The sequence below is a fragment of the Micromys minutus genome (genome assembly GCF_963924665.1).
Source record: "Micromys minutus genome assembly, chromosome: 2".
NCBI classification, from domain to species: Eukaryota; Metazoa; Chordata; class Mammalia; order Rodentia; family Muridae; genus Micromys; species Micromys minutus.
Window position 1 is genome coordinate 106,473,322 of NC_137971.1, and position 26,258 is coordinate 106,499,579.

General features: G+C 34.9%; 1 protein-coding gene across 2 annotated transcripts in view; it reads right to left on the bottom strand.

Annotated features, from left to right (window-relative positions):
* Positions 1-26,258, bottom strand: part of NOX4 (NADPH oxidase 4) — a gene marked incomplete at its 5' end in the record, with an annotated part of 161,523 nt that overhangs the window by 11,742 nt on the left and 123,523 nt on the right. Inside the window, 5 exons of one of the 2 annotated variants that reach the window (XM_080912450.1) lie at positions 3,669-3,769; positions 5,515-5,583; positions 7,744-7,852; positions 9,896-10,015; positions 21,341-21,422. In XM_080912450.1, coding sequence (XP_080768576.1) covers positions 3,669-3,769; positions 5,515-5,583; positions 7,744-7,852; positions 9,896-10,015; positions 21,341-21,422 — 481 coding nt within the window. The remainder of the gene's footprint in view (positions 1-3,668; positions 3,770-5,514; positions 5,584-7,743; positions 7,853-9,895; positions 10,016-21,340; positions 21,423-26,258) is intronic. The other variant, XM_080912451.1, reaches the window with a different exon arrangement.

Sequence of the window (26,258 nt, forward strand, 5' to 3'; positions counted from 1 at the left end):
ACCCCTCCTCTCTCTCTCTCTCTCTCTCTCTCTCTCTCTCTCTCTCTCTCTCTCTCTTCACACACACACACACAGACACACACACACACACACACACACACACACACACACACACACACACACACCCCTTTCCTGAGAAATCTAGAAGATAGTACCTAACTTGGTGTATTTTAAAGTGATTCATTTCCTTCCAATCTTACTGTGATGTGCTAACTTCAAAATGTGACTGTTATTGGATAGAGGGCACTTAAGGTAATTAAGTAAAAATCAAACAGGAAGTATGGGCTCAAATACAATAAGTTGGATAATTAGAGGGAGTTTAAATGCTAGTATTGTGTGCAAATAAAAACTAGGTCATATGAAGAGGTAGAAGTAAGGTGACACCTGTCAAACAGGAGGACAGTGTGTTTGCTTAAAAGAGAAAGGGAAGATATGTTTAATAGGTATAATTACATTCCTAAGATTTAATACAATTTCAAGGTGGCTAGAGAGCTAGATAGGTTAATAACATAGTAACAGACAATGACATAGAAAAGAGAAATATCTGAGAATATCAACTGTTTTAACATGTGTGCAACTGCTATCCCAGTGGGAGCAAAGACAGAATTTGACAAAAATGAGCAGTTTTCTATGAAGCATTTCTCAAATTTGATGTAAAATCCTTCCAACCCATAAATCCAAGAATGTCCTGAACTTCAAGAAAATGCTGAGAAGGTACAACAAAGAGAAAACTTAGCGGTATCTAGAAAGGTTATATACTTATTTACTATGCATGATACAGAGAAGATGAAATGTGAAGTTGGTAAGAGGCATTTGCCTCAAAATAAACATGTCAGGAAGTAGTAGAGTGACAGACATCTGAAAGTGCCAACAAAGCCAATGTCAACTATTGTGTACCAAGGTGTACCTACACAAAAATATCTTTGAAAGTGAAAAGGAAAGCAAGGTTTTCTAACAAAAGCTGAATTTACTGAAAGAAAATCACGATTACAAGGACGGTTTTAAGATATTCTTCATGAAGATTCAAAATGTTATGAGATGGTACTCTGGTTAGTTGTAATTGTCAATTGAGAGGCTCCACCAGCAGAAGACTGAGAACGATGCCACAGCCAACCATTGGCCTGAGAGTGGGGACGTCTGTGTAAGAGTTAGAGGAAGAATTGGAGGATCTGAAGGGGCTGGCAACCCCATAGAAAGACCATCAGTGACAATTAACCTGGCCCCTTGGATCTCCCAAACTAAGCCACCAACTGAAGAACGTACATGGGCTGGTCTGAGTCCATAGACACATATGTAGGAGAGGACTTCTTTGTCTGGTCCCAGTGGGAGAGGATGCACTGAATTCTGCAAAGACTGGATGCTCCAGTGAAGGAAGATGTCCAGGTGGTAGGTAAGCACCCTCTCACAGGCCAAGGTATGAGGGCTGGGGTAAAGAATTCTGATTGTGGTCATATAACAAAACATTACTAAAATGTTCTTGGTAATAAAAATTATTTTTCTTGATACATAAGATTTAATGATAAATGATAATGTGGCCAATAGGTTTATATATTTAGTATATTACACATTTGCTATTTTATACTGTAGTTCATTGACTTGCTTAGAAAAGAAAAGTTTACTGTATAATACAAACAGGCTTAGATGTGTTTGGCTTACTACCACTCTTGGTTGCATTATTTTCTCTAATGATTCACCTTACCCTATATTGTGTTATTCATTAAACTATAAGGAAAACTGGACTATATTGTATCTCTATTTAAATAAACACATGTATATATTGAAATATATAAAGAGATTTGGAGATATGTAAGATATTTTAAGCATGCTTGTACAATTAAGTATCCTCTGTATATCAGAAGGTATTTTTAAAATTATAAAATAATCAACTGCATTCATAAACCACATAATGGCATTTCAATAGCAGATTTAGCACATGCATGCTTGTTATTCTATAACATGAAAACAACAAAATATTTCCCTCACTTAATGCTGCTGTAGCTGTCATTATAACTTAAGTACAGCACATTAAAAATGAGTCTGTGGTCAACTTGGTATAAACAAATAGACTGCACTGTGAACCATGTATAACAATATGTATGTATGTGCTACATGATGCTTTCACAGTGATGAACCCACCCAATGACACATATCTTCAAACATGTCTATAACATATTAGTAATTTGCTGGTTGCCGTTTTGTCCGTATGACAGTGTCCTTGGCCTTACAGAAGCTTTGCAATTTCATGAGGTCCCATTTGTCAATTCTTGATCTTAGAGCATAAGCCATTGGTATTCTGTTCAGGATATTTTCTCCTGTGCCTATGTATTCTAAGCTTTTCCCCACTTTCTGTTCTTTTAGATTCAGTGTACCTGGTTTTATGTGGCGGTCATTGATGCCCTTGGACTTGAGCTTTCTACAAGGAGATAAGAAAGGGTCTATTTTCATTCTTCTGTATGCTGACTGCCAGTTGAGCCAGCACCATTTGTTGAAGAGGCTGTCCTATTTTCATTGAATGTTTTTAGCTCCTTTGTCAAAGATCAAGTGACCGTAGGTCTGTGGGTTCATTTCTGGGTCTTTGATTCTATTCCATTGATCTTCCTGCTGTCTCTGTACTAATACCATGCAGTTTTTTTTATCACAATTGATCTGTAATACAGGTTGAAGTCAGGGATGGTGATTCCACCATTTTTTTTTTTATTGTTGAAAATGGTTTTTGTTATCCCGTGTTTTTTTTAATTATTATTATTCCAAATGAATTTGCAAATTGCTCTTTCTAACTCTATGAAGAATTGAGTTGGAATTTTGATGGTGATTGCATTGAGTCATGTTTGGTAAGATGGCCATTTTTACTATGTTGATCCTTTCAATCCATGAGCATGGGAGATCTTTCCATCTTCTGAGGTCTTCTTCAATTTCCTTCTTCAGAGACTTGAAGTTCTTGTCATACAGGTCCTTCACTTGCTTGGTTAGGGTCAGACAAAGTATTTTATTGTCTTTGTTACTATTGTGCAGGGTGTCGATTCTCTAATTTCTTTCTCATCCTCTTTGTCCTTCAAGTAGAGTAAGACTACTGATTTGTTTGTATTAATTTTGTATCCAGACATTTTTTTGAAGTTTTTTATCAGCTGTAAAAGTTCTTTGGTGGAATTTTTGAGGGACACTGAACATCTCTTATGCTGAGTGTCTGATATATACCATGAAAATGAATATCCACGTTAATCTAAATGGTGGTGGTGCATGCCTTTAATTCCAGTACTTAGGAGCCAGATTGATCTCTGTGTCTGAGTCCATCTTGGTCTACAGAAAGTGTTCCAGAACAGCTAGGGCTACACAGAGAAACCCTATCTTGACTCCCAATCCTCCAAAATCAATACATAGATACATACATAAATAAATATTGATGTTAAAGCAAGTATGCAGTTTGAAAAATATGTAGATGAGTTTAATTCACAAATACTTAACTCTTTCTAATTTGATTTTTAGTTATTTTGTGTTCCAGGCTTTTAGAGTGATAACTAGCTTAATTCATCTATTGGATGAAAATGAGTGTTCAAAAGACTCTGTGATAAACATATTGGCAGTTCATCTTAAACATTTCATCAGACGAACCAGGAATATTTTCATTTGATACTCAGACATATGTTAACTCTCTGAGCCATATTACTTACCCTCTGTTACATTTTGCTATTTCATCAAATAAAAGCTTCCACCGAGGCCGCCCAATAAAAAGTCTGGAATTCAGTGTGTGATATTTTTCCCCAATTATCTTCTGTCAAAAAGGAAGGACATATTTTATAAGATGTAGCTCTGAATAAACTGCACATTTCTCTTCCATGAATTCACCTGAGCTAGTATCTCCTTCACAATTGCTGTGACATAAAGAACAAAACAGAATTCTACGAAGTACAGTCATTTCAAAGTATCACTTTTATTTTCTTTTCCTCTAAAATTCACTATTCTCTTGAACATCATTTTCACAAACTGCTGATTTACCTTGGTTTTAGTTATTTGCTTTATTTTTAAATAAATTTAATGTTAAATAATGAACACACTCCAGTTCATCACATACCATTACGTAGGCTCAAAATTAAATGTCATTGACACGTTTGCCTACTTGTCATATTTATATTGCAAATATTGCATGTTTGTATATTTGGCATATTAGGCTTATTATATGAGTAACTTAGCAACAATTGTCATCACAATTTGGGTGAAGAAATCTAGACATGACTTTCCAAGACACCTAGTATCTATCAGCCAGTGACTAGTAATGTGCTCATCCTTACAAAAGATAAACACTTGTTCTTAATTGACAGTGGAGAGTCAGAGGAAAATAAAAAGAAAAAAGTGCCTGACTTTCAGTTAGGTAGACTCGGTACCAGATTTAATCTGTCTATTCTTGTTTTATTATTACTAGATTATTATGTAAAAATGTTTATCAATATTATCTATACTTAGTTACAATTATATCAGAAACAAATACATTTTCTTATTTCACAACTGTGGCAAAATGAAATAAAAACAACACTAATATTAACTAAAATCTTCTGAAACAATTAGGATAGTTTTTAGGCAACCAATAAGCATTCACATTTTATCCGAAAAATAATTAAAAAGGTGAAGAAAAAGTATAGAAAAGTCTAGGGGCTCCCTGGAAGCCATGTAAACATGCAGAATATGATAGTGTGAACTTGTTCTGACAGTACGAGGTGAGATGCAGGGTCTTTGGGGCCTCACTGGCCAGGCAGTCTGGCCCAATGTGTAGGTTTCTGGATAAAGACATTGTCTCTAAGGAGGCAAGGAACTTAGGAATAACGTTCAAGATTATACCCTCAGGTCTATAGGAAGTGTACACATTGCACTTGCATGCACCTGAACACACACACACACACACACACACACACACACACACACACACACACACACACACACACACAGTTTTTGTTAAACCTGAAAAACCATTTGCCCAAATAATCATCACATTATACATCTATTTGATAGTTCTAAATATTAGTTTGCTTCACATTATAATACACAGAGTAATAGTGTGCATTGTTAAAATTAGTTGAGATTACACAAAGTGATGTATGGGAAAGTCTCAGCATTGTCTCTCTTATAGTAAACGAGGCATGATGGTTTGTACTCTTTCTACTTTAGATTCTTCAGGGATAGAATATGCTTAATTGTGAATGAATTTTTCTTTTCTCATCACAGAAAACCTTCCTTCTATGGAAAAAAAGATCACAATGTTGTTCATTTTTTGCTCATTGTTTCCGTAGAGACATGAAATTTGAAGAAAGATGGAACCAGAAGGTTCAGCATTCCCTGAGGAGTCACAACAGAGTTAACTTCAAGGACGAGCTATGAGTTTCCTGAAAGTATCTCAATAGAGGCTTTCCGTTAGGACATTTCTGCTAAAACCCTATGCAGACATTCTATTCCACTACAGCTCTTACAGCAAATCTTCTATTATCAAGAGGCTCATGTAATTAACAATAACGTCCAGCCACATACCTGTATCCCATCTGTTTGACTGAGGTAAAGCTGGATGTTCACAAAGTCAGGTCTGTTTTCTTGCCAAAACTGAGGGGACATAAAAATAAAAAGTCTCATTTAAATTCTTTGTAAACATTCAGAGTTTAGACCTAACATATGTGATCCTATAATGCAGTAATAATTTGGCTTATCACAGTAAATATTTATAATAGAATAAAAGTAGGCAGAGAGATGAGAAGTGATAGACAGATGACAGACAAGTTCTCTCAACAAACTTGCTTTGGTGAAATTTACTGATGATAGTTTTGATAATAGAAAAAAAAAAAAAAACAATCACCTAAATCTAAAGATACATAATAGATCATACTAAGCAATGCATTAGTCCTCTTAGTTTCTTACATAAAACCTCTATTTTATTCTCTAAGATGCTCTAAATTTTAACCCAGGGCTAGACTCATCAATAAACATACCTTTTATTTAAAAAGAGGCACTAGAGGTACAGGATATTCATAATAGGAAAATAAATCTAAAGCATAAAAAGTAGACATGCCATCTGGTTTTTTACTCATTCACTATGGATTTTCCTAGAATAAAAATACATGGAACTAAAAATACTCCTGCAAAGAAGTAATCTAGATAAAATGAAACCACAGCTTTCCTTTCCCTCTTTCACCCAGAAACTATTGTGCTACATTAACTAACTACAAAGTGAACTACTCCACGTATCTTTGCAAATGGTGCCATAATGTATTTGTCCCTTCATATATGGCTTACTTATATCACTTTAATTATCATACTACTTCTAAGGTCCACTTAAGTTTTAGCATGTGTCAGAATTCCCTTTATCATGTTAAAGGATTTTATTATATAAATACACAATGTTTTGTTCTGTCCATCAGGTAAATATGAGATGTTTGAGTATTTGGAATATTTTTAATAATTCTAGAGTTATCTTTGTTCAAGCCCACAACTTCAGTAATCCTAGGCATACATTTAAATCTCTCTCCTTTTTTTCTAATATGTCTTCTGCAGTCAGTCTACCTTGACAAGAGTATTACACACATGCATGCATGCAACTCATGTGTACTCACAAGCATACCACTCTCCAGTTGCATCTTACTTTTTCTTATGCTACAGACCTGCCTCCTCTTCTAACATTCACAACTACACATATGACTGCATCAGAGAACCTGGAGAGTTAGATACCCTGCCTTGAATTTGCTCCAAAGACATTTGACTAATCAATACACTCAAGACTATCCTAACAGCATGTGGCTTGGTGAACATTCCTAAACATACTCTTTAAGTAAATAGCTCCTTTGTGGCCACACTGACATACTTCTACTGTTCCTTTTCTTTTTGGCCCAAACTTAGATCTCAGAATCAGACATGCAGCATAAATAGTGGTTTAATTGCCTATGTTACTATGGATACAAGAAAGATAAAAAACATGGTTTTATTTTGGTATCTAATATATCTTTAGATCCTAAGACAGACCCTAATTTTCAGAAGGCAGTTAAGGAAATTTGCTGAGCAATTACATATTTGGCCTTCATGAAGAAAAAAACGATCTAAGGAAGCATGGGAGCAATCATGAAAGCACTGTGCACAGATACAAAGTCAACAGTATCAAGGAATTGATAAGTAAATAAGATACAGTGTGTCCAGGAATTCTTCACATCAGCAGAGACAATGAATTCATTATATTCTTGCTCATAGAAAAACAACATTTAACATGTAGCAATATGCTTTAAAATAATTTGAAAAAAATTACATAATATGTTAGAACTTACATTAATTCTAGTGACATAGACTTGGCAGGTAAAGGAATAATAAATACATTTTACTTCCTAGTAAACTAGTCCAAGAACATTTTTGATTTTTAAAGCTGTATATTGGATAAAGGTACCTACTGTCTATAAGAACAAAAATATGAAAGCAATTTATTATAATAGAGGCTGGAATATGCTTTTGTGTTTCTGATGACCACTTTCTTTTCTCATGGTCTCTAGTCGTGTGCATGTCTATGTTAGTTTATGTTAAAATGCAGAAATGCCCGTTAAAATACTCCATACTAACAAACACTCACATTTGAAAAGATGCTCATTTATTTTTATTCGATGTTACTGCTGTTTGGATTTAAGAGAAACTTTTGGTGAATAGTGAGCATTTCTTGCCTTTAAAATATACAAGTAAATATTATCTAAGAAATTATAAAGCTAAAAGTAATAACCATCCCAATATTACCTTGTTATGCAACATACAGAGCAAGTCTGCAAACCACTGGAATGATTGGATGTCTCTGCAAACCCAAATAAAATACAGTCTCCTCAGCTTGTATGGCTTCCAGGCATCCCTTTAAAATCAATGTAATGAAGTTGTAACTGCAATTGGATAGATAATACAAAGTCTACATATTCATGAACATTTTTGCTTTCATTCATAAACAACCAATTAAAAAGTAAATGAAAAGACTCTAAACTCAGCCATTTCCATGCCAACATTCACCCTAACTTTCAAACAGATACAGTACACAATATGGTGCGTAAGATGTCACAGACTGCTCTATTTGTCAGTATTATACACATCACCTGTTTCAATTTCCAGACAAAAAACTGAACTCTTGGATCAGAAGAACATTAGATCATGAGTCTCAGAAAAACAACTTCTCTATTTCAGTGAACTGTATCATTGTGCAGGGGGTCAAAAGGACATTCAGACTTGCCCTCACTTTTAGGTAAAACCATTCCAGAAACTTGGTTGTTTATCTTTCTCTTAATAATCATTGAAGAAAGATTTTGCAACCACACACTATGTAATACATTCCAGCCACTCACAATTCTAAGTCTGGATGCCTACTTATGACTGGGAGGTAGACTTCTGGTTAAGAAAATTTTCCTGTTTTAATAATACTAAGTATCAAAATAACTTGTAATGTGTAGTCTGAAACAAATGATTTCTGGATCGGAACATTCTTATTTTTGTAAGAGTCTCCAACATGTCCCCAAATCATATTTAGTATATTATAAAATGAAATGAAACATTCAAAACATCATTCATTTCTTTTTTAGTTTTTGAGATAAGAACTTGTCCAAATAAGCCAAAGGAGAGTTTTATTTTTCCTTCTTCGTAAATATTCCCTTACACATTGTAATGTGACATTATCTTCTTGACAAGGGAAGGGAAAATATCTGGGAGCACCATCGTGCTGTCATTTTGTTTGTGTTTCATGGTGATGAATGAACTCAACTTTAGAACCTTGGAATGAAAATACTGAGACTATTTCCCAGTTGGGCAATCTCTACTTTGGCATTTCTTTTCTTCAGTCTGTTGCAAATTTGTTAATAATGAAGGAATGAGGTGATGATATGTTCATAATCTTCTCATAAAAGTGTTCTCTGAACATATTCTTACAATCAGCCCAGACATTTGTTTTTATAACCTATTCACCATTTTTTCCTTGTAACTCCTTATTTTATTAATTCCTTTAAAATATAATGCATTCTGATTACTCTCCCCCAAAGACATCTTCTCTCTTTCCATCACTAAAATCCCACTGTACCTCCTCCCTGCTAGTTCCTTTCACATATTTATGAATTTTGGGTTGATCTGTGGCCCATTTAATATACCCTGGGCCATTTATGATCCCAGGGTTGGACTAATCACTGGAACCTGGTGAAGTAACCAGTGAGCACAAAACTGCAGCCAAAGATTCTCCCTATTCCTCAGTCTATCAGTAGCATATACTTTGGCAATGAAGAGCAGGACTACCAGACCCCTCCTTCATTTATATGTAAAAACTGATTGATGTGTTCACTCTTCTGCAGGTACAGAGGAAGCATAATTGGAAGGGTTTTCATTCAGAAGATGATATTTGAAGTCTTTTCTTCATAATGTTTCTTTTTGCCTCCCTCTACTAAAATAGTCTCTGATTCATGGAGATGTTTTCTTTGTGTTTTACATTTTAAGATGGACTCAGTCTTATACATTTCTTACTGCTTCCTTTTAACTTGCACCAATTAAGTTTCTAAGGATATAATTTATGTTTTTTCATTCATTGTTTTATTTTCGATAACCCAGAGATTAAGTGGAACAAGAGCACCCCAAAATATTTGTTAATTAAATAAATGAACAGTGACACCACTGAAAGGAGTTCAAGAAAAGAAGATTCAGAGAAAGTAACTGTTGATAGGAAAGGAGGATAAGCTTGTTTTTACAAGGAGGATGCTAGGAGCTACAGTTAGACTGAGAATTATTGAATTCTTTCTTTTGTCACTTAGGAAATGGAATTTCATAAACAAGGAGTGGGGAAACTTTGCAAAGAATTGTTTTATATGTAAAGTAGATATATTTGAATATTTCTCTATTTGGAGTAATAAGATTGATCGAAGTGACATACAGTAGAGTGTTTAGTATCGATGCGAAAGGAGTGACCCCAATGCCTCCAGCCACACAGAGACTAACTTCATAGTTCAGTGACTCCTCAAATGGGCTTCCGAATGGGCCATCAATGTATAACCTATAGAGAAGGCAGACAAAGTTTGAAAAGATTAAAAGTTATTTTTCTATATCATGTACCATTTGTGCTGAATCTAAATTCTATACATTGTGATGGTCTGGGCTTTATCTGTTTCTAAGCCATAAGTTTAAAGGAATAAGCAATTTGTTTTGAGATAGTAATAGTAAAATATGAACTTTCTTCCATTTCTAAGTTAACTAAAAGTTTAGGAAATTATAGAGATAACGATACGTTAAAGCTTGATGATACTTCATTGTAATAATTAAGAAAATAATACTTTTTGATTTAATACTTGAAATTGAACCATGTATCCTTCAGTAGTGAATGCTCTGGCAGACATATTAGCTCATATGAACTATAGAAATAGAATATCACAGGAGAAAGAAGTGGAGGGGGAAGGAGAAGGAGGAGGAGGAGGAAGAGGAGAAGAAGGAGAAGAAGTATTAGAGAAGGAAAAGAAGGATCACCTAATATTGTACCTGCTCTTTTCCTAGTTAAATTAGTAAGTATAAACACTACTGAAGAAATCACAAAGAAAATTGTTGTTGCTCTGTGTGTGCTTATCTAAATGTGTGTGTGTTATACAACCACCCTTAACTACAAACAGAAATTGTGAATTGTCCACTTAATATCAACCCTTCTTTTCTTAGTAACAGAACATTAATTTTATTGAGGGAAGCAAAGGTCTAGCCAAAACACCACATTTCCCAGATTCCATTCATCTGTTTTGACTGTGTGGCTATTTTGGCAGATAAAAGAAGCCATCTCACTTGGATGCTATGGCTCTCTTGCACTTCATCTTTCCTTCTGAATCTGTGATGTCTGAAATGTTCATTTTATGATCAAAAGAGTTAGCTGCGATTACTATAGAATAATCATACTTAGGCCATTTTTTTTTTGTCATTTTAGACACACTGACAGGAAAGATAGACTTTATGTATATAACCTGTTTTATAACTTTTATTCCATTATACCTTTTCAAACAGTTTATAGGGTGTCTACATGTCATTTATGTTTGGCATCCACTTAAGTAGAAGGCCAGGTAATACAATATACTCGTGGAGTTAGTGATTTGGCATCTGTTAAATGTCTAGAGAATAAATTCTTAAATAAGCATTTCCTTGATGCAGAGTTTCCTGGTATTTATTCATTGCTTATATATTATTACTTTTCCACAAGTGACATGATTTTATAGGTATCTCTGATTGTATTGGTTTATATGGATAGTTCTATTTACTGGGTTCCAAATAGGAGCAATTTGTCACTTCTTGGACATTCAAATGTCCCATCTTTGGTAACTAAAAGATATGTGTTAATGGAGAAATGGGAAACAGACAAGTTTTCTGCATTGTCACTTGGATGATGTCACCCTAGAGATTCATTGCACCCACAAAAGACACTACATATGCAGGAAACAAATTCCCTCAGTGTTTCATCATACTGAACCTTATTGGGTTGCTATTTCAAGGTTAACTGTTTCCACTGACAAAACTTAGGCCAGCCTAGGTAATTCATGTACATTACTTAGAGAGCGAACTAGCAAAGGTTGCTTCTGAAAAATACTGTATCCACTAAAGCAAGGGAAAATTCCTTTTACCTAAAGAAAAAATTAATATGCCTAATTTAGTATTTTAAACATGGAAAACATCCTACTACTAAATACTTTATATCATTAAATATATAATTTCTATTTTGTCTTTGTAACTCACGTTTTTTTATTTATTCAGCAATCATGAAATATGCGTGAGTTCTTTGCATGAATCAAGACCAACAATGACTTGAGTTCATTTTATATCTTCATTAAAAGCCACATATATAAGTTCAATAAAAATTGATTAATTAGATGCAATAATATTTTAAGGAACATTCCTTGCAAACTTCACCAATAAATTTTATTTTATTTCATCAACAAATAAGACATGTCATGAAAAATACCCATTTGCTGATTATGTGCTTCCAAAACAACATGTGCTTCTCCTTCTCCGCAGAGCTGTTCTCTGGTGTTTTGTAATAGCTTTGAACAAGAACACTAGTACTTGGAATTCACTAGGAGTGAGGTCACAAATGAGCTGTGTGGCCTTTGTAAACTCCTTTACTTCATGTATAAAAGATGTGATGACACAGAGAAAACTTGTTAGAATTTGGAGAATACAGCACAGACATCAGAGATACCTTACTAACAATATCAGTATGTCTACATTATGCCATGGGGACAAAGTACAGCACAGACAGAGAAGCAGACAAAGCTCAAAACAAAATAGGGATAGCAAGGATTTGCTCTGATGAACCTCTGAGAATCAGCTGATTTTTATTTAACACACCCATATCAAATTGTTTTGAATTGATACATTTAATCATAAAAGACATACATAAAAATGACACCTCATGTAATAATTTGAAATCTGAACTTACTAAGGAAATATTTAAATCAGCCTAGTCAGATATAACTCAACTGTATATTATATATTATTTTATATTTATCATTACTATTTACTTTGTTACTGTGACTATACTTATCCTTTGAGACTAGAGGGCCAGCAGTAAAAATCGAAACAGGCAACCTTGGAAAGCAGGAGGTTAGGGAAGCTTCTAGAATGTACCAGAAACCTGGGAGATGAGAGACTCTCAATATGCAAAGAGAGGGACTTTAGATGAAATGCCCTACAGTGGGAAGAAGGAACTTGTAGAGTCATCCAACAGTAGAAAGACAGGACATCAACTGGAGGGATGGGGTTACCATCCCACAGTCAAAAACTCTGACCCAGAATCTTGTCTGAAAGAACTGCAGGAACAAAAATGGAGAAGAGCCTGAGGAAAAGGAGGTCCAGTGACAGGCCCAAACTGATCTAGCTCAGAGGGAGGCCCCAAGGCCTGCCATCATTATTGAAGTTATGATGTGCTTACAAACAGGAGACTATCATGACTACCCAACAAGTATCTGAAAGAATAAGATGCAGATATTTATACCCAAAAAATGTACAGAAACTGGCAACCCCTGTGGCAGAATTAGGGAAATGCTGGAAGAAACTGAGGAGGAGGACGACCCTATAAGAAGACACGCAGTCTCAATTAACTTGGTCTCTGGGATCAACCAGGCAGCATACACCAGCTAAAATGATGACCCCAACACATATACGACAGAGGGTTGTTGGGTCTGGATTCCGTCAGAGAGGATGCATGTAACCCGTAAGAGACTTCGTGCCCCAGGGAATAGGGAGGTCTGGTGGGGTGGCTGTGGGTGGGGGACATCCTCTTGGAGACTGGGTGGGGTGGAGAGGAGGTGTGGGATGAGGAGAAGTCGAAGGGTGGACAAGGAGAAGGATAAAGTCTGGACTGCAAAAATAATAATGATTAACCAATAGAAAAGAAATAATCCTTTATAATAACTTTAAAAATATACATTCCATGTTACCTAGGGTCACCATCCTGTTCAGTAGCACAGAAGAGTCTTTGACTTCTTTATTTATAACTTAGTATCTACAGGTCAATCTCCAGACCCTATACACTATACACATAGGCATATGTCCAGTCAATGGTGAATGGAAAGTAAAATCACAAATCACTAGTTAGTGGTTACCTGACAAGACCTAGTATTTTATAAGAAGTACAAAAATAAAATAAAATCAGTTAGATTTAATATGTTTGTACACTAACTTCAGTAATGTGCAAATTTCTTTGGCTTTCATTTGAGCAGTAGTGGCAAAACTATATAGATTACATACAATTGTTTACTTTTTCAAACTGCAATCAGCATATTGGCATATTTTAATAGATATTTTAGATACAGGATTAAAAACTTTTATTATGGAAGGCTGCCTATCTAAAAGAAGAAGTCATGACTTTGCAAGGCCCATCCCAATCTATATAAGCATTTTCTACATTTCAATAAATGTTTTTTTTTTCCTTAGGATAATTTCCATTTATATTTTCTCAATTGTTTTAGTTGATAGTTAAGAGGGATTTGATTAGTATGTCTTTTGAAGTTTTTTTTAATGGAGAAATTAATCAACTGTAAATTAATCCAATTATATGAATGACAAAAACCTAGTCAATAATTTTAAAATATCTTGCCCAGGTACTTGCTATTAGTCCTCTAAATCAGATTGTCTAACAACCAATTAAAGTAGTATTTCTATTAACTCTCTGAGGAGAAAGTTAGCTGTAATAGTAGGGATTTTCAAACTAGGTAGTAACCATGACAGTGTTTCACCCAAATGAGTTCATAAAATATCATAAGAAGTTTTAAATTTTATGCTACGTTAAATAAATTAAAAATATATTGCAAAATGATTTTACATTTGTTCACTTTTTTTGAACATCTATGAAACAAATCCCCCAATCTTGGGCAATGGCTTTTGATCCACCCATTTAAGACAAAACAAGAAATCAATCTATTTAACCACCCTATTTATACTCCTCTAAATGGTGAAATACACAAGGTTCAGTTTACTTTAGTTAGATCTAAGAGCTCTCATTTGGGCTGCAGAGGGCAACCTAGAGGGAAGCCATGGTTTCCACAGCTTTTGTTCTGTTTCCTTCTCCTGCTTTTAGGATATAATCTCAGACACAAAAAAGCTAGAAATCATCAGAGGGGTTGCAAAGAACATTGTCAACACCTTAGATGAAATTTTCTAACACTGTATCAATCCCAGATGTTGCTTATCTTGTTACTTGTTAAAAAAGAGAAGAAATATTTGTATATATGTTGTATCACAGCTACAATTGCTAAGAATCACACCTTGTGATCTATTCATCTTGTAAGATGAAATTTGGAATTGTAACTAACAGCATCCACTTCCTCCCACTTCACTTGCTTTTAAGACTTTGTTGTCTTTGATTGCCACATGCAAGTGCATCCCTTCAGATAGATAATCTATTCTTTAATGTTACATTTAACTAATGTGATATTTCTCAGTCCAGTTTGCATCACTATTATAATAAATTTCCTGATGCTGGTTAATATATATAAAAACATGAGAGAGAGAGAGAGAGAGAGAGAGAGAGAGAGAGAGAGAGAGAGAGAGAGAGAGAGAGAGGAGAGAGAATATAAATTTATACATTAAGTATCAAACAAGATTTTTAACATGAGTTGTTGACAGAGTAAATATTAAAAACATGATGGTACTTTTACTAATGACAAAAATTTAGGATCTGTATATTTTGGAGAACCTTGCTATTAAAGTAGCATTTCCCCATGAACTGATATCTTCTGAACTCACCACAAAATGGGGGATTCCCTTTGTCAGTGGGACTTCCCCATCTCTGTCTGTCTTTGTCTGGAAAGTTTCCCTAAACACAAGTGTCTGGCCTTGGTGACCTTATCTGAAAATGAGCTTGTACAGAGCTCTCTGTATGGCTCTATAACTCAGCACACACCTACTGAAGACAGAATGATAATTATGTGCTGTATTATAACCAACCAGCTGGTTCTGTTCACCTGATGCTATGACCAATTAGCTCTTTCTACCTATACCCCTATAAGGCCTTCATATCCTCTATCCCTGAAACAATATAATAAACTCCTCTCCCTGAAATGGTCTTCAGAGGTCATTTTGTCAACACTCATAGTCAGCCTACCAAACACTCATGCTTTCCACCTTTGGTCCCTTTCTTCCCTCAAGAGGTAGCAAATAACCTCTAGGGAGAATGAGAGTCCACATGTATATAAGCATTTTATGCTGCTCAAATGCATACTTTAAAAAATATTTCAATATTTAAAATTTAAATAAAGAGAGAGAGAGAGAGAGAGAGAGAGAGAGAGAGAGAGAGAGAGTGTGTGTGTTGCTATTGTTGTGTGTATGTATGCTTTGTATATCCAGGTACCCTTGGAGGCCATACAAGGACAGCAGATTCCTTGTCACTGAAGTGGCAGATAATTTTTGAGGCCTTTAAAAAAAAGATTTAATGAAGAAAAATCAACATATGCTAGCCAATGCTACCATGTCCAGTAAAAATCTCAGTCACCAATGATGGAAAAACCAATATTCCATGGTTAACTTGAATTACAAAATGATATCTTTGTACTAATCCAGGTATACATAGGATTCTAGAAAGATAAATCCAATACAAGGAGGAACACTACAACCAAAAAAAAAAAAAAAAAAAAAAAACCATGGAAATCAAGCATCCCACATTAAAATTACACATACTGGTAACACATCCAACATCACAGTAACAGAATACCAATAACTGGTTATTAATGCCTCTCAAAATTAATGACGAAACCCATTAATAAAAGGACATAGGCTAAGAAGTCTGAACCTATCATTCCCCTACATACAAGAAACAAACTTCAGCAACAAGCATAGGTACTACCTCAGGGTAATGAGCTGGAGAAAGATATTCCAAGCAAATTGACCTGGAAACAAGTTGGAGTAGCTATTGCAATTGCTAATAAAACAGATTTTTGACAAAAATGTATCAAATGATATGGAAAAAGACTTCTCATACTCATAAAAAGAAAAAAATATATTAAGATTTGAGTGTAGGGGCAACCACATTTGTCAAAAAAACTTAACAAAAGTTCATATCGCCCATTTTACCCACACAATAATACTGGGGGACTTCAACACCCTACTCTTACCAATGGTCATTAAAACAGAAAATAAATAAACAGTGAAACTAGCAGAGGTTATGAACCAAATGGACTTAATATCTACAGTAAGTTTCACCCTAAAACAGAAGAATATACCTTCTTCTTAGCACCTCACAGAACTTTCTCAAAAACTGATTATATAATTGAACACAATGCAATCTTTCAACAGATACAAGAAGACTGAAACAACTATGTATTTTACCAGATAATCACAGATTAAGAAAGGACTTCAGCAACAACAGAAATAATGGAAAGCCCACATATTTATGAAAACTGAACAATTCCTTACTCAATCAATAATCAGTTGGTCAGGGAAGTAATAAAGAAAGAAATTAAAGACTTTCTCAAAATCAATGAAAAGGAAAAGACAATATTCCCAAACTCATGGGATACCATGAAAGCAGTACTAACAAGAAAATTCACAACAGTAAGTGTCTTCAAAAAAAAAAAAAAAAAAAAAAAGGAGAGATCCTACTTTAGCAAATTAACATCACACCTGAAAGCTCTAGAATAAAAAGAAGTAAACACAGCTAAGAGAAGTTGATGGCAGAAAATATTCAAACTCGGGGCTGAAATCAATCTATTAGAAACAAAGAGAAAAATAAAGAATCAGCAAAATCAAGAGCTGGGAAAATCAAAAAGAGAGCTAAACCCTTAGCGAAAGTAACTAAACGGCCCAGAGACATTTTTGAACAAAAGCAGAAATGAAAAGAGAGATATAACAATAGAAACTGAGGGAATATATATATATATATATATATATATATATATATATATATGTATGTATGTATGTATGTATGTATATGTATATGTATTACTTCCAAAGAATAAACTAAAAAATATAAATAAAATGGATATGTTATTAGACAATTACCACTTACCAAAATTAAATCAAGATCAGGTTAACTATCTAAATAATCCCACAAACCCTAAGAAAATAGAGGTAGTCATCGAAAGTTTCCCAACCAAAACAAGTTCTAAACCAGATGGTTTTAGTGCAGAATCAGACTTCCATAGAAGAGATAAGACAAATATTACTCAAACTATTACACAAGATAGAAAATAAAGGAACACTACCTAACTCTTTCAACGAGGCCACACATACCCTGCTGCCACACAAAGATTCTACAAAAAGGAGCACTTCAGATCTATTTCACTTATAAATATCAATGGAAAAATACTTAGTAAAATTCTCGAAAACAGAATATTAGAACACATCAAAGCCATCATTCACTATGATCAAGTACGCTTCATCGGAGGGATGCAGAGATAGTTCATATATGAAAAGCCATCAATGTAATCCACTATGCCAACAAATTCAAAAACAAACTAAGCAAATTTTGAAGCAGAGATTGTAGCAAAGGCCATCCAGAGACTGCCTCACATGGAAATCCAGTCCATATACAGCCATCAAACTTAGACAATATTGCTGATGACAAAAATTACATGCTGACAGGAGCATGATATAGCTGTGTCCTGAGAGGCTCTACCAGATCATGACAAATACAAAGGTGGATGCTCACAGCCAACCATTGAACTGAAAACATAGTCCCCAATGGAGGATTTATAGAAAGGACTGAAGGAGCTGAAGGGGTTTGGAACCCCATAAGAACAACAATACCAACCAACCAGACCTCTCAGGGACTAAACTACTATCCAAAGAAAACAGATGGACAGACCCATAGCTTCAGCTGCACATGAAGCAGAGGATGGCCTTGTTGGCCATCGGTGCAAATAGAAGCCATTGGTTGTGCCAAAGCTGGATGATCCAGTGTAGGGGAATTTCAGGACAGAGAGGTGGGTGGGTGTCCCTCGCTACCATCTCGCCAGCGAGAACGCACTCGGAACACCAGGATCCTTCTGCAGCAAAACCTTTATTGCATCTTGAAGAGGAAGACACCGAGCAGGAAAAGGCACCCTAATTTATACCCGCAAGGGTGGTGTGTTGCTGTGTGATTGGCTGCCCACTAGTGGTCTGATCGTGACGCCCCGGGATGGGCGGTGACTTGGCTCGCACCACTCTTTGCACATGTGCCCAGTGGTTATTTACCACACTTTAGCTGATTCATGGCACCTGAAACCAGCACCATCTTGTAAGGGCGCAGCCTTTGGCCCTCAACAGGTGCGTGAGGGAGCACCCTCATATAAGCTGGGAGAGGAAATAGGGGCTTATGGAGAGAAAACCAAGAAAGGGGATAACATTTGAAATGTAAATAAAATATATCCAATAATAAAAGAAAAAAATTCACATGGTTATCTCATGATATGCTGAAAAGGCCTTTGAGAAAATCCAATACCCCTTCATGTTAAAGGTGTTAGAGAATTGGGGATACAGAATACATACTTAACCATAATCAAAGTAATATACAGCAAACTAATAGACAAAATCAAAATAAATGGAGAATAACTTGATGGAATCCTACTAAAATAAAGGGTGTTGAATCTCTCCCTATCTACTAAATATGGTATTTTAAGTTCTAGCTAGAACACCAAAAGGAGATCAAGGGGATACAAATTGGAAAGGAAGATAACAAGATATGTCTATTCACAGATGACATGTTACTATACATTAGTGACCTTCAAAATTCTACCAGAAAACACCTAAAACTGATGAACAATTTCAGCAAAGTTGCTGGATATAAAATTAACTCAAAGGCATCAGTATCCTTCCTTTCTACCTACAATAAAAGGGCAGAGAAAGATATTAGGGAGGCAATACTCTTCACAATATCCACAAGTAATATAAATATAAATAAATAGTAATAATATTATGGAAATGATAAAGATTATAAGGAAGTGTTCACATAAAACACAAAGTATTTGTACATTTAACAAATAGTGTTGAAGGTGGTGTGGCTCAAGTCTTTAATTTCAGCATCAGGAGACAAAGGAAAATGGATCTTTGAGTTTGAGTCCAGTCTGGTCTACAGAGTGAGTTCCAGGAAAGCCAGAGGAACACAGAGAAAATCTGACCTGAAACACCATTAAAAAAAAAAAAACAAAACAAAACAAAAAAAACCTTAAAACCAAACCAAACCCGAACAAACAAACAAACAAAAAAACTCAAATCAAAAGAGCAAACAAAAAAATCTCACACATAGAATAATTCCTGACACATAAAGATACTGTGTTTTTTTACTGTTACTTTATTATTATTGATGAAAATAAAAGTTTGACTCAAAATACATTTCACATAATTGAACAAAATGATTTAAGAAGAAATGATAATATTTAGAAATAGAACTCCAAATACAGAGGAGAGAAAGATTATCCAGCAAAGAGATGAAAGCTGAGAAGGTTATCTGAGGACTTGAGAGATATTACCCAATATTTTCATTTGAAGCCACTTTTAGGCAGCCAGTTGGAACTGAGTGTGTACTGAGACAGAGTTTGCTATCCACATAATTAAGGGTGTTTTTTGGGAGTGAAGCCGAATAACAATTCTGACCTCTGTCATGAATAATATTCCCCTTTATAAGCAGTGGATGCTAGATGCTACTGCTCAGAGAGCTTAGTGCTGTTGAAAACAAAGCAGACGTGGGTTCTTCCTGTACTTTCTTAGTTATTTATCCACATACTGAACCTGCCAGAGCACTGGCTCACAATTGGGCACTTGATCCCCACATTCCACTGTCTAGTCTAAATCATGTCAATGTCCTCAAACAGTTTGTATATCTGAAGTGATTTAATAAGGGCAGCATTATAAATATAAACATTTTCCAGATTTATTATAAATCATCTCTTCAGACATAACTATGAAAACATGAGCAGGGAGTGGGCAACCAAGTTTGTCACTCCTGTGTCATTCCTCCAATCTCTAAAGTAAGTGTACTTTTCTTTAAGTCAGCCATTTTCTTCTCATTTATTCACACTCTGAGAACATTCATCAAGCAATGTCTAAACTTGAATTCTGAATATGGAATTGTTGTCCCTGGTTTGGGCAATGGGTTCATGAATTTAAGAATGTATTTAAGTTATATTCTAGAACAATGATCCCCAGATCTATTAGAAAACGATTTTCAAATGACTTCTCCTTAATATTTCTCTGTGTATTTCTCTCTTTCACACACACATAAATGTACCTGTCATTAACAAGACATTTTTTTTTTCATATTTCATGAGTAATTTTACCTGAAGGTCACATTTTCATATTCTCTAATATTAGTTGGATTTCTATAATCAGAGAATGCTAAAGATTAAAGGAAACCATGAAACCTACTTAGAGTCTACCCCAAATTCCATAGCATAGATTGGTTAGAATATAGTTTCTATCAAGTTTGTGCTTGATACGGCATGCTCTGTATTATCCTTTGTAATACACTGCAGTCAATTTGCTTTTCATCTTATGTTTTCTGTCATAGAGCATATTTTGACTAAAAAATGTCTATACCAATGAATCAGCAAAAAAGAATGCTAATGATAATCTCTATGTAAATACTCCATCTTTAATTTAAATAAAAAATAGAGAAGATGAGGAGCCACACTTTGATAACATAAGAGACACGTTACATGAAAAGGGGAGCAGCTGCCCACTCACAACTATTGCACTTAGAACAGAACTGTCTTCTGGAGCCTTTGTAAAGGGGCAATGATCATACATTACAAGTGAGATCCTAGGCAGGCTTTGTAAATAATTCCAAAGAACCACAACACTTAACCTTCCCTGCATCAATTTCTGCCAGCACTTGACCCTTTTCTTCACAATACCCAAACAAACTCCTCCTACTTACTTGGGATAATTTCTAGATTGAATGAAGGGCAGAATCTCAGAGTCTTGGCTTGATGGAGGCAATAGTAAATCTCGGAATCTTTCTGTCATAAGAAATAAAATAAAATCTATGAAAAAATAAGTAATAAGAGTAATGTCAAAATAGGATTTGCTATTTTCCCTACAGTCTGCTTACATTTTATGAAAAAGTAACATAGTCAATGAAAATATTTTAGAAAGTATATTCATTGAGATCAGAAAACAATTATATGATGTTAAATATTAACAGTTGTAGAGTGTCATTAAATTGGGCGACATGAGTTAAAAATTATGCAGCGCATAGCTCTTACATGTCATGGCCGGCATGTGTCAGAAATTAGCGATGTAAGATCAGTGTAAAGACCAAGTATGGTGTTGTGTGCCACTGATAATGCAGATCAGAGAGGAAAAGTGATGTAGAGCCCTCCTTGAAGAGTGAAGTTTGCATTGACTGTTGCCAACTATGTCCATCCCTGCAGCAACATTCACATGTGACTTAGAAAGCAAGTAGGAGGGTACCAGAAGCAACGTTTTAAAATCAAGCATAAACAGAAATATCTAAATTTCTCATAAACATGAGAATGGGCAACCTGTCTTTTATCCATATAATAGAATACTTACATATAAAAGTGAAACTGAATGCTTCCAAAGAGAACTCAGAATGCAAACACATCAATATACCTTCAACGGTGGAAATTCTCAAAATACCACTTCATTGTGATAGAAAGCAATGGAGAAATGCATTGGTTTGGCACAATATATATAAATGAAAACACAGCAATGGAAAGAGGAACGATGCCTTCAATTGCATTTCCTGGTAAATTCTAGGCAGAGATAGAACAATTTAATAAAAGAGTATAAAAAACCAAATATGAAAAATTCATTACGCATTGATTATATTAAGATGAACGAATACAAGTTAATGTTTTAAATGTTCTAATTGTATCGTGTTGACTATACAAATTGAGTTTCGAGGTATCCAAAGAACAGAGTAGGTCATGTACCCAAGCAAATGGCTATGATTCATTACTGAATACAAGGCATACAATTTATGTTCACAGACAGAATCAGAATCATTTCACTGGTTTCCACACTATTTTTCATTTTTGTTACTCAGCCTTTAGAACATAGTTGGGGATGATGTAGTAGCATCCAAGAATGGTGTGAAGATTCCCTGTTCTATTCTAAAGTGTGGAGTTCCAAAGCTGAGGCATATATTTTCTTCATTTGTTTTACCTCTTTAATTTGAATCCACAGTTTTGCAATAAATGTTGATATTAGTTAATTTTAATCTATGAAGTCAATATTTGTTCCAATAAAATGGATATCAATTATTTTTGAAATGTGTATGTTTTCTTCTTTCAAAATTACTTTTTTATTATTTATGATTATAATTGCTCCATCTAGAGTTCTCTTTCCCTTACATACAGATGAAAGCCTCCTACACACACCCTTTTCCTCCCTTTCAAATTAATAGCCTCTATTTTTGATGGTAGATGATATTACCTTTAATTTTATATGATTAGTTTAAAATGTTTACCCAATTCCAATAATATTAGCCACTTAGTCATTTTCTAAAATAGACCCTGTAAATAAAACTTATGCCCAAAAGAAATCAAGAACTTGTAGTTACAAGTCACCTAGAGGACACATGTGAGAAAGCACAGCTCACACCATAGAACAATCCAAATCTGAGCTCTGTGTGGTAGAGAAAAGAACCATCCTGTTATCAAATCCCACCCAAAGGATTACCTATGGTTAGAAAATTGGGTCCAGGAAGAACAATGATTTTTAGAAACCTTTCCTAGGAAAATGGATGTATCTAGAAAATATCATCCTGCATGAGGTAACCCAGTCACAAAAGAACAGACATAATATACAGTCATTGATAATTAGGTACTAGTAATAATAATAATAATGTGTATAGCACCCTCTCAGAGTGGGGTACACCTAGAACTTATCTCATTAATAACTCAAGAGCTAAGAAGATAGCCTTCTGGCAATTTTTGGTAGTTAAAATCATTGTTTAATCTTTTCAAACCAAGAAAACTTGACTATTTCCATGTTATGTTTCATTTTACATATACTTTATGATGTTTGTAACTAGTAAGATTTCAATGCATACTGTCAATCCTTTAAAACATCAAGCATTGACAAAAATATATTCATATATATTTATGCTAAAATGCTTTTACTAATCTGTACATGTATCTCTGTTTTTTAAAAAGATAAAGTTGTAAGAAAAAAAAAAGAAACGTTTCTTCTCCATTCTTATCGGAAGATGAATTTTGGTTTGAGTAAAAGCATATTTCTGCCAAAATAACATTTTTAGTCTATTAGAAACTTAGAATAAGTTTAGATTGAGGTATGAAAACATTTTTAAAGGGATATTCCTTCTCAGGCCCTAAAGTAAAGACTTCAGCTTTCTGGGAAGATGATGGCTGTCCTGCTATTTGGCCCACCCTCCCTTGCTGTCAGCACTGAAAATGTAGAGAGGCTGTGCTTGGTGTCTTAATCAGCCCTTACTGATGGGATGACATTACTACAGAAATTTTCTTGTGGCAACAGTAAAATTCTTGTTAGGGACCAGATGGGTAAGTCAGAAAGCATTGTCAGTGCGAGGCTGCCAGGTACCTGGGTTGACTGTCAGTTCATGATCTTCCGTGGTGATAGCAAAGATCTAGGAGCTGACACCAGACCCTGATTAAGAAAAAAGAGGCAGATCCCTGGATCATGGAAAAAAGGGATTGTGCTCACTGGACATTTGGAAATTCAGCATCTGCTCTCTGACTGTTGAGATTGAGGAGGGCCCACTCAACTTTGCCACCCAGCAGCTGATAGCAACAGCAAGGAGCAGAGCAGTGGTGTCAGGTACTCTGGAAGTTAGATAGGACAGGTGATATAACACAATTCAATTGAAATAGATCATTAGCTTTTAAAAATCAAGATATTGTTTCTTCTTATCCTTTATCCATTTACCCAGAACAGTTTGAAGGAAGTCAGGACAGGAACTCAAACAGGGCAGGAACTCAATACAGAAGCAAAGCTGATGTAGAAGCCATGGAGGAGTGCTGCTAACTGGCTTGAGTCTCATGACTTGCTCAGACTGCTTTCTTATAGGATCCGGTAGCACCAGTCCAAGAATGACACAACCCACCAGGGGCTGGTTCTCCCCCAATAGTCGTTAAGTAAGGAAATGCCTTATAACTGCATCTTATGATGGCATTTTCTCAACTGAGGTTCCCTCTTTTCAGTTAACCCAAGCTGACATAAAACTATTCCACAGTGTTTTTAGATTTTTGTCCTATAGCTTATTGACTCCCTAGATGCAGAACTTGTATGTATAAATGGCCAATTGTAATTGGATTATGCAAATGGATTATGATGTGGAAGTTTAAGCCAAGTAAACTCTTTCTCCCTCCCCCAAAAGAAAAAGAAAGAAAAAAGAAATTAAGAACTTTATGTATCATGTCAAAAATGATTTGTCCAAAATATATAACATATATTCTTGGGAAATAAAAATATAAATTGAAATTTTGAGAATGATTTCCAATCTTGCTTAAAAGCAGCCAAAACATGTGAGTTCTTAATGTATATTATTCTGCTTTCATGCATTATTTCCCAGTGATGGGTTTGTTTCTTTTTAAATATACCTCAGAACTTCTCCATTATAAACCCATGCTGAAAAGTGTTTGAGTATAATATAGAAAATAATAGTGCATATACATACAAACATGGTAAATGTGAAGAACAGTTAGTGAACATTTTCAAATCTTTTAAAGCTGTTAAGCAAATGAAGTTCTTTGCAATTTTGTCTTTTAAAAATGTTTTATTATTATATAAATACGTCCCTAACTTGATCAGTCAGGCTTTTTCTATTAAAGCTTATTGACTGCTTATATTTGTTTGTTCTTTACGAAAATAACCATCGATTATGTTTAGGCTTCAGTCTCTCAGATTCCATCCATCATGAATTATTTAGCTACCATCCATTCTCCATATGGTTCTGGAGAAGACACAATTTGCTTTTTCATTTGCTGTGAAAGAAGAGTAAAACACTCCTCCTGGTTCAGCAAAGGCCAAAGCGAATGTGGTTTCTCAGATGTTACATATTTTCTGTAGGAAAAAGCAGTTTCCCAACACTAGTGCTCAGGCCTTTCACAGGGCATCTTAAAGGAAGATGTTAAAGCCACAGACAAGAACCAAGGGACTTGCTGCAGTGATGCTGTGGTGAGCTGACTAATGAAGTAGACATGTCTGAATATGATTTCGCACCAGTAGGGGATTCCTTAATTGACACAAGCTATTATAGACTTTCACCTTCTCTGTGTTTCTCTCAAATTCAATCAGCAACACAGGCCTAGAGGACATTTGATACATAATTACATTAATGTGTGCAACACAGGCAATAATTTATTATACAAAATAGCTAGTTATTGGCAAATAAAATAAGAAAAAAATAATTTTTCACAATTTAAAAAGATCTTTTTGGTACATTTGCTATGACCCAGATTCTTGTCACCTTTGGGGGAAAATGATCAATCTTCCAATTACTGGTAATGTAAAGTATACTAACCACAACATGGATTTACATCATGACAACAAAGAACATGGGACTCTATTTGTGTTGTGAGAATGACATTTTCCTATTGCTACAAGGAAGAAGAAGATGAAATGATTAATGAAAATTGATATTAATAAATGCTATTCATTTATCACCTAAGTGCCTCTTGATCACAGAACTTAATTAGTCTCCTCAGTAATATCCTGGGGAGAAACTTGTTTGCTGGTGGGGCCCTGTCAGACAGGTTTAGGAAATTTCAAATTTTTGTTTATCAGTAGGTAGCATATTTTACTTCCTCTATGCTTTAACATTATCTCTAATATATAAAGGAATGTTG